We start from the raw sequence: 14,345 nt of genomic DNA on the forward strand, positions 1-14,345 counted from the left end.
TTAAGGCTGGTTTGAGCCATGTGCTTATGATAAGCAAAAGAGGACCCTGGCTACTTGTCAGAAATCCTCCTATTCAGGATTTAGAATCCAGTTATTGTTTTTTCCATAGGCATCCTTGTAACCAAGCTTGTTTTGCTGCTGTTGCATTCCTCATCTGTGAAACAGGGAGGATAGCACTACTGTGTGGGAATTTTATGAGTCATAGATTGTAAGCAACTTGTATAGTAAGGATCACATCAGTGTTTTGCATACAAGCAAAAAGCAGTATTAAGCAGCTTGAAGAAGTATGAAAAATAAAACTTTTTGTTGTTGTTTAATTTTCTGACTAAAGAGGCTGATCATTTAGAAAACAGTGAGAAGCTACGAACATCAGAACCTGCTGCGGAAGGCACTCCAGCCAAAGTAAATCCCTACTCGGTCATAAATATTTCACCAATCCAAGACAAGGATCCATCCCCGTCACCAGAACCAAGTCCTCAAGACGAATGTCCAAGTCCAAACTTGTCCGGTGGATATTCTGTTCCTGTGCCCTGTGGCTATGCTGTGCCATCTAATTTACCTTTGATACTGCCAGCATACTCCAGTCCTGTCATAATACGCAGTGTTTCTGTAGATGAAGAAGGTACTGTATTTACGCACCTTACTTTATTTGAAGGGGAATCCTTGTTTAATTTCAGGTAGCTGTGCTGTTTTGTAAATGCTTGTGTAGCATTCAGCCTGGACGTGTGTGGGAGATTTTGTGTCAAAATAGAAAAACAACTCTATCCTGCGGTATGAACTAAAATTTCTTGTCAGACTCGGAAGAAAAATGTCAGTTTATTTAAAAAAAAAAAAAAAAAAAGTTACTATCAGACTCTGTTTGCCATACTAGGATTGCGATGCCTAAGTATGTCAAGTATGTACCTAAGTACCAAGTATGTACATATAGTACAAGGGAGGACTCCTGTCTTATCTTGCCATTAATAATGATTAATGCTAATTCCCTTTTAATGTCATGAAGTAATTTCCAGAGCCATAGTTCAGTGTTCAAGCCAAACGGCTTCTTCTCATACCTTATCATGTTTTACCTAGGTCCTGGCAGAGTTTCTGTCCCTTTTACCTTTTCTATATGTACTTCTGTTTGTTTGTTTGTTTATTTTCCAATCCTTGTGGATTTAGAGTTGCTGTGGGATTTTTTCCTTGATGATTTGATGAATTCCGTTTGTCCTTTAGTACAATTTTAAGACAGAAGAGGAAACCTGAAAGGGAAATAACTATGGATTATTACAGAAACAGGAACAGTCCCCTATTTTGTAACCAGAATTGGCAAAGCTGACAGCTTAATGTCAAGAGAGCAGGAGGAACAGAAAGCTCTGCATGTCCTGCCTTTTTTTTCTTTCTTGTATTTTGAATATACTGTTCTTTAGCTATACAGCAATTCTACTGTAATTCCATGTACTGTGATACTTTTTTTTTTTGCAGCCTTTGCTGTCTACCACCATTAGGAATATTGGCAAGTAAAGGCAAATGTTTGTGTGGTTGTTATTACCTGTAGAGGAATATATGTTTGAGAGATTAGAATTAAATGCATCAGACATTGTAATTTCCTCTTAACAGCTTTTATACCAGATTGCTGTGTCTCTGAATTCTTTCATTTGCAAAAATGGATAGTGTGAAGAAACTACATTTTTTGGGATGAGTTTAAGAATAAAAATATTGTACAGAAGTAGATTATTCATTAGCAATGAACTAGTAAAATCAGTTTCTTATGCTGAAATGTACCAGTTGAATCATACTGACATTTTATTCCAAGCATTTTGGTGATTTTTTTTTTTTTCCCCTCTAATTAGCAGGTACGCAGTCAGCAACTGAAGAATGTCATAATTCTGTAAACTCAGAGGAGCCTCAAAATAGGTGATTGCCAGTTTAGCATGTTTTAATGATCTGTAAAACCTTAATTCCTAAGAAATCTTACATTTGATAAATATTTTATTTTTCATGTGTGATGCTTCCATGTTTGTTTATTTTCATTTTCTTAACTCAGTAACTCTGGTTGTGTACCAAAATCAGCACTGGTTGAGGTCTTGTGCGTATAACCATGCATGACAGTTTTGAAGGAACTAGGTTTAATTTTTATAGTCATAACAATGTCACCTGCAACAGGCTGCTGGAGATCATGTAGTCTAGCCTGCTGCTTTCAGCAGGACCACTGCCAACATGCCATTGGATCAGCCATGGCCTTGATGGCTGAACTTTGAAAACCTCCAGGGATGGAGATGCTGCAGCTTTCCTGAGCAGTCTTCCCTGCTGTACTACCCTTTGAATTTTATTTTTTTCCTCCCCTAATGTCCAAACCAAATCTTCCAGTGTGCAGTTTTTTGACCATTCCCCTTGTGTATCATCTGGCACTGAAAAAAACCAGCCCCCCAAACCCCAAAAGAAACCCAAACAAAAAAACCAAAACCAACTCCATCACTTCTGTATCTGTCTTTCAGATAGTTGTAGTTGCTGTTGGATCACCCCATAGCATCCTTTTCACCAGACTAAATAAGCTCCATGTCTGCCACCTCTTTCCTTATAGGCCATGTGCTTTAGTCCCCGACTTCAGTTTCTCCACATCTCTCTATAGGTAGCTTCAATTTCTCCACAACTCTGTAGAAAGGCAGTGCCGGGAAGCCAAAACTGGATGTGCTGCTGCCGGTTCAGCCTCAGCAGTACCAACCAGAGGAGGATAACAGCCTCGTCAAGGCTGATGACTCCTGATATAGCCCGGAACATCTTCAGTCTTATTTACAGTGAAAGAGCAGCTCTCACTTCACTGCTTTCTAAGAGAGAGTTTTCTGTGTTCTGGTAGAACTCCTCAAAAGCAAAATATTTCTTGAGATTGGAAGGGAAATGTTTTCAATTTCTTGACTAAAATTGTCACACTGTTAAATAGAATAGATTACTAATCTCCTAATTACATACTGAGGCAGCGTTTTTGACTAATCAGCAGCCTCAGAGTGGGAACTGGAAGGCACCAAGTTGTTTATTGTCTTGTCTTCACAATTGTTTAAAAACATATGGTGTAGCTTTTAATGCTTTTATTTTGTGGCCTTTTTTTCAAGTGAAGATAACCAGGCCAAGAGAGAGGATGATGCTCTGGCCAAGTGGGTTGCAGATCCTGCAAATACAGCATGGATGGAAAGTAAGTATCAGTGAGCACTGAAGTACAACTATAGAAGGTCAGTTTTAAGTTGTGTTCAACAGTATGTGTGTGTATCTGTATGCACGTATGTATTTTACAGGAATGTCCATATTCATTTTTATTGTATTTTTTCAGATATGTTCCAGAACCAAGTTATACCAGTTAAAACATTCAGCAGTGTAATAAAATTGTGTATTTTAGAATAAAGTTAACATTCACTTTTCTATGTGCTTTTTGGAGTCTGTGGAATAATTTGTTAATGCCTTAAGGAAATAATTTGGCTCCATCAGCACGTGTGCGGTGGAAATTTGCTGCAGTTCAGAGTCTGCTCTGTGGCTGTATATGAAATTGTTCTTCTCATGCAGTAATTGGCAAAAAAGTTCTTGGAGAAGTTGGAAGGGAAGGAATTACCACTTTTTCTTGGTGTGTGCCTTGGCTGGCAGCTGCATTTTAAACCAGAACAGACCATGTCATTTGAGGACAGGTTATCCTGCCTGTTCTCAGATGTTCCCACTGGGCTGGAGGTTCATCTTACATGTCACTTGGAGGGACTGAAGAATTTGCATCCTTGTTCTGCCTCTTAATGTACTACAATGATCATTACATTATTTAGTTTTCATTCTTTTTTTAAAATGTCTATTACAGCTGCTCTACAGCCATTTAATAAGGCAATGAGCAGCGCTTGACAAGCACAGAGCATACCCTAGTGCTGTAAAAAGGAGAGAGAAATGTTGGCTATTGAAGTGGATTTCTGTTTTCAGGCTACCAAAGGTCATCATAAACAATGCAGATAAAACTGTGAAATTTCACAAATACCTTATACTGGTTTTGTGCATTATTGCATTATTTGAATGATGATTAGATGTACTAGCAAAATGCTAGTGGAGAATGAGTCATATCTCCATTGTATTTATATGTGCCAATATAACAAAAATTCTTTAGAATAGAATATTTCAGTTGGAAGGGACCTACAATGATCATCTAGTCCAACTGCCTGACCACTTCAGGGCTGACCAAAAGCTAAACCATGCTAAGGGCATTGTCCAAGCGTCTCTTAAACACTGTTTGTTGGTCTTGTTTAAATATTAGAGGGTTCTCATTTTTTTTTCTGTTTTGCTTTTAGACCCAGATGAAGTAATTTATGATGATGTTCCAAGAGAAAATTCAGACTCTGAACCAGGTTTGAGGTCTTTGTAATACAGCCCACATTGAAAGCAGTGTAATATAGAATTATGTGCATGTATAGTGAATAGATACGTTCACTAAGTACCTAAAATATATGTAAATGGGGTTAACACTGTGTCAATAACTGGTAGGTCTTACAAAGTTCAGAATTAAACTAACTTTTGAAAGACTTTATCTCAGCAGGTCTCCTGCACTGCTCTTCTCAAAAGCTGAATTCTGCTTTATTCTATAGAAACTGTCCCAAATGTCTGAATATTCTGTATATTAGAGATTTACAGTGTTGGGTGTTGTAGCTATGGTGACCTAAACAGGGCAAGGTAGGTAGGAAAAGAGTGGTTTAAGTAGTTAAATAATGTATGATAAATCTTCATTGTCATGGTTATGCAGAGACTTGCTCTTTTCTTGAAAGTACCCCTTCAACATAAAGATACTTGACAGATGGAATAGGAGATTCAGAGCAGCAGTTTACCATCCTGACTGTGACTCTACAGAAAAGTTTTATTTCAGCTTTGGAGTGGTCCAGCTCCTGATGGAAGGGGCAGAACAGATCTTAAAAGTAGTTGCTGGAGCCAAGATTTTACCTTTACTAGGAGTGGTAGAGCTAGGGCTCAAGAAGCTTATTTCAGTGAGTTCTCACTCAGATTTGTTTTGCAGTTTTTGGTTATAGTGAAGACTGTGCTTAAAGATTGGTTGCTACTAACTGATTTTGTGTTTGAGAGGATCGGCTTATTAGGAACTCAGCATCTACTCGTCATGGCTCTCAGAGGGTTTAGGTGTTTGATACTGAAGCCGTTAATGATTCAAGAAAGCACTTAAGCTTTCTTGTGTAAATACCACATTTACCTTTAAAGCTGTAACATTTTCATTTCTTGTTGTTAGTAGTGTTCAGGCAAGGTGTTTCACAAATTATTATTGAAATGTGTTTCATTTGTTATTTGAAAGTATTATGTTACATTCATGACCTGAATGCTTTTATTACTGGAAGGTCCCTCAGTGGACTGTGCTGCTCTGGGCAGGGACATCTTTGGGCTGTCACTGCTCAGTCAGGAAACACAAACACCAAGGCCAGGAGGCTGAGCTGGGGACGGATATGGGATGCGGAGCAAACTCTGCTGAGCATCTTGGTCAGAATTTTCAGCTTAACCTAGGAGACATTAACTAAAAGTTTGGCTTTGTCTTTGTCCCCAAAGACATGGAAAGATTCTGAGAAAATAGGTAGTGAGGGAAATTTCATCTTTGTACATTCACGATCTTAATGTTTATTATTTGTATATTTTGTCAGGGAGACACAACTATTCTAAAAAAGTCACAGTCAGACCTCAGTCTACATTAGCAAGATATGTCCGCCAAATCACTGGGTAAATCCTGCCTTAATATTTGGCACTGCAAAAGTTTGACTTGCATAAGTCTTGACTTATTTTGAATGACTATGATGATTCTCTTAAATTATTCATTGAGCTAGATTACCACTAAAATGTCTTCTTCAGTAAGTATATTTTAAGGACAGTCTTGATATGCATGGAGGTTTTAAAAAAAAAAAAATTCTTAAAATTTGATTCTTCTAAATTAGAGGAGCTTCCTCTGTGTTAATTGTAAAGAATTTAATTTTAATATTAAAATAGTATTATTGGTCAAAATGTAGTTTTTAAATCACGGAATCCAGGGCTTAAACCGGTGTGTAAAATGTCAGCTTTTCTTTCGAGTACATAGTTTTTCTCGATTTAAATAAAACTTCAATCTTAAAATGAAAGCACAGCTTTGGTTTACTGAATTTAATATGACACAGTTTTAAATGCTGCGTTATAACTTCTGACAATAGAGATCCCTGACAGAAGTGTCCACACTTCTCTACTTCTAATGACAAATGATGCTGCATGTAGAGTGCGTGCCTGTTTCCTGATAAGTAATCAGCACTAAACATTTTCCATTTTGTTTTAAGTCAGTTTGTCGTACTTGACATTTGTGCCAACGAAAAGACCTGTGTCTTTAACAGGTGATACTTTGGTCAGCCTTTGCAATATAGCTTTCTGTATCTTGAAAAGGTTAATACTTCAAGCTCTTAGACTAGATTATGGGCAAGGTAACCTGCAGATATGGGAGACTCCTGGTGGAGTTGCAAGAATGACAAGTCATAAAATACCATAGTGTAATATGTTTATTGCTACTTTGGTTTGATCTGTTCTGCTTGAAGTAGTGACATTTTCACTTGATTCTTGCAATGTTTTAGCATTTGTCATTTGAGCTGATGATGAAAGTGTTCCTAGGGCAAAATGGCAAGCTTGCAAACGGAAGCACGCTTCTTCTCAGTGCAGACGTGTGTTCATAGCTACAGTTTGAACTTCCTTTGAATTTCTTCTAAAACATGTTGTGGGATTTGGACATAACTGTGTAGTTTGAGTAGGGCATGTTGTTAAAAGGATCATGGTGGGTACCTGTAACACTGTTATCTTTTAGTACTCTGTTTCAACAAAGACAACCCACTTTGGCTGTTTGAATATTGGATTTAATTCACATTTTAAAATGTGCATACAAAAGTCTGTATAGTTCTTTATAGTACATCCTGAACAATTTTTTTGGGTGTTTAAACAAACAGAAATTTCGGTGTAGGTTTTTTTATTTTGGTTTAATTCTTGCAGAGGAGATGATTTATGATGATGTTGAAAATGGTGATGATGGTGGAAACAGCTCGTTGGAATATGGGTGGAGTTCAAGTGAGTTTGAAAGCTATGAAGAACAGAGTGATTCTGAGTGTAAAAATGGAATTCCCAGCTCCTTTTTGCGAGGCAACCACAAGAGACATGTATGTATCCTGCAGTGCTGCTCAGTTATTGAGGTTATCCTGATTTTCAACACTTGCCTTTCTCACCTGTATTTCCCTTCTCCTCAATCCAGTTTCAAATGCCAACAGCATCTTTTTAAAGGAGACCTGAATCAGTGTGGGAGTGACACAGTTGGCAACAAAATGTAACAGGGAAAAGAAAAGATGAAAATATTAAACAGAAGCTCCTTAAAAAAAGAAAAAACTCAAATTGGATAAAAGCAAAATTTAAAAAGATTATTTTTGCTTGTGGACAGTTCTTCACCTTTTCTTCTTTTGCAGCCGCCGGATTAGTGTAAGTGGTAAATGAGTGTGGAAAATAATGTGAAGAGCAAATGGGGGTAAGCCTGACAAGACTTGAAGTTTTGGGATCCTTCAGGTGCTCAAAAGGCGCAAAACTGTTCACCAGTGTTCCCTACCTTTCTGTCTTAGATCTGTACCACTTTGGTTGTTTGAAGGTGACTGAGCTTAAAAAAAAAAAAAAACAAAATAAGAGATTTTCGTCATCAAAGAAGTCTGTGCCATTTATTAAGGAGAGACGAGAGTGATGGGGTGATGAAAACGATCCAGCTGTGTCACGTCTCTGGTCTAGCATCTTTGGCTGCATCCGTGCCGCAGGAGGCAGGAATGCACCGACGGCGTGGGTGCCTGCCCTCGCTGTGTCTGTCTGCACGTCGAGAGGAGCCCTGGGCTGCCGTGCTCTCGCTGCTTCGGCTCCTCTCCTTCTGCCCTTGTGCCCTGTCTGTGAGAGGGGAGGCTTGCCTGGGACGCGGGCAGCTTCCCGCTGCCGATTCCCTGCTCTGAGCGCTTGGAGGACGGGGATGCGGGGCACGGTGGGGATGGGCAGGGCTGGGTGCAGTGCCTGAAGTCGCTGCAGAATCCTCAGGGCCCCTCAGTGTGTGCTGGCTAGGGATAGACCCCAAGAGCCACTTCACTACTGCGTGTACCATTAGCTGCTCCAGCACCCCGCGGCTGGAGGATGTAGAGGTAGCGGCCAGGGTGTTCCTCCATGAGACCCTTATTTTCATTTTGCAAGTTTCTTATCTTGAGAATAAAAGCCTCACTGTCTGTGCTTTCTCCCAGAACACATTATCAGCTCTCCCCTCACCTCCATCCTTGCTGCCCGTCCTTTGGAAATCAGGGAGTAAGCAATTAACTGCAAGACTTGAGCCCACCCAAATCAGCACTTTGTAAGCTGAATGCTCATCCTCTGGTTTTGTTGTGGCTTTGTCCTGACTAGAACAAGTTTAAGCTATTGCAGCTGTTTTGTTCTGGGGAGTTTTTTAACTAGACTGAAGAAAATGGGGTTTGGTTTTTGGGTTTTTTGTTTGTTTGTTTAAGTACCTTTGGAAGACACTAGGAAATGCCTTTGCATGTCAGTGTGTAGATCTTAATATGGCTGCTGGTTTGTTTTTTTTTTTTAATGTTTTTTTGTTGTCTGTAGCTTCAGCTTTGGCCATAGTCATAGTTGTCTATTTACACATGTGCACAAAGCAAGGTTTAAAGCTGTTTTTTAAACACTTAACAATTATACTTCGATCTGTCACAGGAAACTGTTGGCAGTGGGTTGAGAGTGGTGGTGCCAGGATCAGGCACAGAGTGAGCAAGAGTGGTGGGAGGAGAAAGGCATGCTTGGGGGTACTGCCCTGCAGCTGGCTTTCCCAGGGCTGTGACAAAAGGTTTTGAGAATTGCTGTGTGAGGATGGGGATTAGGAGTCTAGGGACACATTAGTTGGTGGATGGAGAAGTCAGAGAGGCTGCTGTACCTGGATGGGTTACTGGGAGGTAGAGAAGTCAGGAAACTAGAGAAGGGGTTTGGCAGAGCATGAAGAAAGACAGAAACTTTAGGATTCCTGAAATTAAAACAAACAAACGAAAAACCCCAAAATCCCAACCGACCAACCAAAACAAAAAAACCCCAACCCTCCCTGCACCAGCACTTCAACACAGGCAGAAATCACTCCAATTTATACCTTTTTTTCTGTATCCATTCCTTACACTAACTCTCACTTCTCTTCAGGTCTTGTGATGGATGTAACAGTATTTTCCCAGCACATCTCCTTCTGTAGCCTTTCAGAGCCTGTGAGGGACTTGCCTTGCTTATTATCTTTAGTGTACATTGCAAAGTATGGGAAGGTTGGAGGTGGGATTTTTAATTTTAAATGCTAGTATGACTTCCCCCAAAGTTACGTTTTCATTATGACTCTTGATTATTATTTTATTTATTTATTTAAGACGGGAAGGTTTTTGTGCTATTAGATATTCCTAGTCTGTGCACCAGATGCTGTTCTTAATTATACTGCTGTAATGCCAGAATCATCATGCTGGAGGTAATCGCATCCTGACCCGGCCTTGTGGAGCTAAATGCTAGACCTGTCCCTCTGTTTTCAACTCAGTAGGCCTTCTCTTTCCTGATGCTTTCATCTCCTGCCGAATAACTCTGTTGACATCAAGCTGAGGGTTTTCCATTGGACTTCTATTATAGGGTGCATCAAATATTTTCTTTTTTTTTTTTCTGGTTACATTTTAACCTCTTTTATCTGGCATTCTAAAAATGTTTCACAAATGTTAATTAGTATTGCAGAGCATTTGTCTGCAATCTTCTCCTTACCTTGGAAATGGATAAATTCATGTACGAGATGGTTATACCCATGGTCGTATGATGAGGCTGATAGATGCATGTGGAAATTACAAGACTCTGTGCATCCTCCCCTGTTAGTGTCTCCTTACCTGACTCATTGGCACTGTCGATCTCCATCTTCTCAGGTGCCAGCAACCTCCGCAGGTTCTTCAGCCTTTGAGAATTGTTCTGATTCACTGCATTGAAGGATAGTCAGAAATATACTCGTTAGGATTTGTGCTCCAACGAATGATGCTGGTGGTTAAAGCTGATGTGTTGTTTCCATACGGTTTATAAGAGATGTGCACAATATAGTTAATACACAGTTAGCTTAGCCTAAGTGACTTTGCCCCTCTCTTAACACAGTTGCCAGCGTAGCAGAAAGGCGCCTGGCTGAGTTTCAGAAAGTTCAGCGATGCACAGGAGTGATGGGCCATTCGTCAGGTTGGAGCTTCCCTAAATGATAATTTTCCCTCAGTTGTCTGTGTATCGGTAGGCAGACGGGGCAACATGCATGATATATGCGAGTACTTTAGCATGAAGTTTGCACTGCAGGCTTTTTGAAAAGATTGTGTCTTTTTATACACTGTAGCTTTCTCATGACCTAACGCGTTTAAAGGAGCATTATGAAAAAAAGATGAAAGATTTGATGGCAAACACTGTGGGAGCGGTAGAGATTCAGCAACTAAAGCAAAAACATGAGCTGAAGGTAGTGTAGTTGATTTTTTGTAACTAGCTATGTTTAAATTATTGCTTTTCCAACCCAGACAATGTTGTCTTTTTCTTTCAATAATTACTTGAAAAAGCGGACAATAATTTGTACGAAATGAATTCTAAATGTGCTGGATTGTTACTATGCAGTTTGTCTTAAAAGTACTTTGTGGAGGACCTTTTCTCACGCTTATTTTCAATGGTGACAGTTTCAGAAGGTGAGATAGGGCATTGTCCTTCCCTGCTGACTGGTGCCCTCATCCCAGCGCGCGAGCCAGGCGTGCAGCCCCGGCGCCTCTCTGAGACCCGGGTGAGCTCCGCAGGGCTGGCCTGGCCCTGGCGCTCCAGCGACGCGGGATCAAACTGCGGGAGTCAGAATCTCCCTGCTCTCCATTCTGAATGGACCCAGTATGAAAAGGCTGGGGTTTTGCTAAAAGCTTCGTCTCAAACCAAGAAATTGCCTGATTACAGCAAGACAGCTTTGTTTGTGTTCTGGTGTCGCTGATGATGTCAGCGCAGCTCTGACAGTAGTGGGGATTTTTTTGCCGTGGTGGCATTTTGGGAAAGCAAAAGTACAAAGCGGTTTTTTAAATAAGCGTTTCCTAGCAAAACAACACTCCATTTTTACCTTTTTTTAATGAAATTTCTTTTTGCCGTGGTATGTGTACTATAAAATTATGCGATTCTTAATTAAATCAACTTATTTCTTCAATTAATGAAATTATTAGTTGTAACATATTCTGCAAAACAGTGTTTATTTAAGAATATAGTTAATACAGAACTGAGCCTAGGGGATTATCTTTAGGTCAAAAATACTTTGGCAGAGTTAGTGGGACATTGGAAGATGGACAAGAACCCTGGCCGTTAATGAGCTCTTCATAGTGTTTATTATATTATGTGAAAAGCATTTGAGACTATTTTGAGTTCAGACGTTTGATGCAGAAGGGTTCTTAAGCATTTCTGCTATTTTAGGCTTGCATACAATATTGCCATGAAGTAAGTCCCTTTCTCAGGGTTTGATTTTTTTTATTTTTTTTTTTTAAGAAAAAGTACAGGTGCTCAGATCTGAACTTTGATGGATCTCTGTACTTACTATATATTCCTTTGACTTTGGGATATATTTATAGCCTAAACTACTTGACAGTGTTCTTTTTAAAGGTATTTTCATCAAAAGTGTTCTGCATGGTATGCTCAAACATGTTCCTGTTACTCACTGAACACGCGGACTGTGGTTTTTTTTATCTTACAGATGCAAAAGCTTATGAGAGCTGCTAGAGAAGGTACCAAAGATGGGCTTGAAAAGACAAAAGCAGCTGTGAAAAAGGGTCGTTCTTTCATTAGAACAAAATCTTTTATTTCTCAAGGTATGTGCCACTTATACTGTGTTTGTAACTCTAGTAATTGCTGAGAAAGGAAGTGAATGGCCTAGCAGGTTTTTGTACTGGGAGCTGAGTACTGGATGCATGAAATCAGCTTTATCAATAAATTATGGTATAATATTCAGTTCAGATGACAGTATGGTCAATGCATCTTGGGTAGTTTTAGGGTTGGGCCAAGAACCTGAGTGACCTGAGGACCACAGAGAAGGGTCCACTTAAAAGCAACAACAACAAAAAATCCCACCAAACAGTGTCATAGATGCTATCCAGGTGCTGGTATGTGGGAGTATGGAAATTACGTTGAGGTACTAAGTTTGTCCAGTTCCCTCCATCGAGTAATTCCTGCATGTCAGGAAAGTCTGCTGTTAGGACATGGTTTTCAGTAGAGTGATAGTTGACTGTTTAAAACATTTGTCATGGCCAAGGGATAACAAACGCTTTCCATGCTTAAGAGTAGAAGCAAGGGAAGAGATTGTTCTGCTTTATCACAGTTCGGTGATTTTTGATGAAAGCTGAGTTTGGATTGGGAAAACAGAAAGTGGTCTAAAATCAAAGAGCTATAAGTATTTGTGTTCTTTCTCTAGTTAAGAGCAAATGTCAGCCCTCTGTCATGAGCCTCAGCAGCAGCAATCCACAGTTAATTTTTGCGAGAGGCAGGGGGTGTAACCGAATACAAACTCATTTCTTCTTCAGGATAAGTCTGAGAGGTAGTATGTCTTTCTGTTCAAGTTTCTGCCCAACTAATTGAATGGTTATTACTTCAGAGCTTATAAAACTACAGTTTTAGGAAGCTAAAACCACAAGACTGAACAAGACATTTTTAGTGAGCAAGCTAACATAAAGCTGCATCCTTATCTGTAAGGACCAGGACACATCTTATATCCCTGTCACAGCCTCTTAACTGCTTCTGAGCTTACCTAATTCACAGAGAGAAAATAGACAGTTATTTGCACACACTTTAGTGATCAAAAATGTATCCTCAACTTCCTGCTGTTTCACAGGAGAAAGGTGATCTGCTTCAGCAGGGCAGTGTTATAGTGGACCTGGCATTCATCCTTGCGTTTCTAGAGGTTAGGTAGCAGACACAGGATATCTGTGGACAGTTTAATCCCTTAGCCACTTACCAAATCAGGGAGATAGTGACAAATTTGTCAGATAAACTCATGAATTCCTCCCAGCCCGCAGATCTGCTTCCCTTCCCTTTTTATTCTAAGACACAGTTTCTCGTAATGTTCGTTCTTTCTCTCCTTTGCTCGTGTCTGCTTGTTTGGCTGGCTTCGTACTGCCACCTATCACTGCACTTTGGTGGTGCTTCTTGCATAAAATTGGTATGTAGGGAGCAATGCAGAATCCCTCACTCTCATTTCTGATGAAAGCCAACATCTTGGTACATTTGGCTACTTATTTTAGTTCAGTTATGGAAGGGTGTATGGAATTTTTTTAAGCTGAATCATATTACGGGTGTGTTTAATTTCTTCCCAGAGGTCATTTATTTCAAACTGCTGGCCCTGAAGCTGCAGTGTTTTAACCCTAGTTGTCATGTCCTGCACTCTGGACAGCCCTGTTCTTCTGGCTGCGAAGAGGGAGTAGAGGTCAAGCAAAAAATGCATAGGCTGTCTCCCGCTGTGTGGATTTTAGGATTTTGAGGTACCTTTGAAAGCTGTTCTGTAATAGAGTGCCTATTGGTGGTGGTATTTATGTGATTTCACAGGTGTACAGAAGTGCTGGGAAATTTCTTTTGTTTGGTAAGTGAAAATAAGACTGCTGTGTAATTACTGTGCTTGGATGATAGTATCTTTTGCTTTTTTTTTTTCTTTCAATCTACATGTTGTAAAAGTTGACATTTTGGTTATTCAATTATCTGTAGATCATAGATCATCATGTCTGGAAGAAGAAGAGCTAAATTTATTTATTGATGTGGACTGTATGCATACAGAAGCAATTATGACTCCCATGCCTGAAGGATTATCACAGCAGCAGGTAGTAGGCTTTTGGAAATAAGATCTGCCTCTTTTTCCTCCCCTTTTGCTGTACATCAATGCCTCCCAGGTGCCTTGCTCTTCAAATATATCAGTGTTTAATATAAATTAAATGGACATCAAATTGAGAACTTATTAAATAGTTTTCTGAAAATTGGTATATGTGCATATAGTTGCATCAGTCCTGAATTCAGCCAGAGATACAAAATGCTTTTTTGCATTGTAAAATTATCTATAATAATTATATGGTTTCACTACCTGAACACTTAAACTAAATGTGGTGGTTTTGAGTGGAACAGAAAAGAGTTTAAACATTTTTACTGAGTCAGAAGACATTGCTCCAGGATTTCTATTTTAAATGTAGGGAATATCCTGTATGCTATCTGAATCTTAAGGTTCCTCCTGATTAAAAAAACCTTGTTCCCAGTAAAGTCAAGTCTACAGAAGAGTATATTTTGCTGTTCTCCACCTCAAACTCTATAGTCAC

The 14,345-nt window shown here is 39.5% G+C and overlaps 1 protein-coding gene across 7 annotated transcripts in view; it reads left to right on the forward strand.

The window, feature by feature from the left end:
- ARHGEF10 (Rho guanine nucleotide exchange factor 10) overlaps positions 1-14,345 on the forward strand; it is a 120,740-nt gene that overhangs the window by 32,499 nt on the left and 73,896 nt on the right. For 4 of the 7 annotated variants that reach the window (XM_069805928.1, XM_069805931.1, XM_069805932.1 and 1 more), the window contains 8 exons: positions 332-622; positions 1,830-1,893; positions 3,087-3,166; positions 4,290-4,346; positions 6,988-7,151; positions 10,382-10,498; positions 11,750-11,864; positions 13,747-13,859. In XM_069805928.1, coding sequence (XP_069662029.1) covers positions 332-622; positions 1,830-1,893; positions 3,087-3,166; positions 4,290-4,346; positions 6,988-7,151; positions 10,382-10,498; positions 11,750-11,864; positions 13,747-13,859 — 1,001 coding nt within the window. The remainder of the gene's footprint in view (positions 1-331; positions 623-1,829; positions 1,894-3,086; positions 3,167-4,289; positions 4,347-6,987; positions 7,152-10,381; positions 10,499-11,749; positions 11,865-13,746; positions 13,860-14,345) is intronic. The other 3 variants (XM_069805930.1, XM_069805933.1, XM_069805934.1) reach the window with 3 other exon arrangements.

The sequence above is a fragment of the Haliaeetus albicilla genome, chromosome 18, assembly GCF_947461875.1.
Source record: "Haliaeetus albicilla chromosome 18, bHalAlb1.1, whole genome shotgun sequence".
NCBI lineage: Eukaryota > Metazoa > Chordata > Aves > Accipitriformes > Accipitridae > Haliaeetus > Haliaeetus albicilla.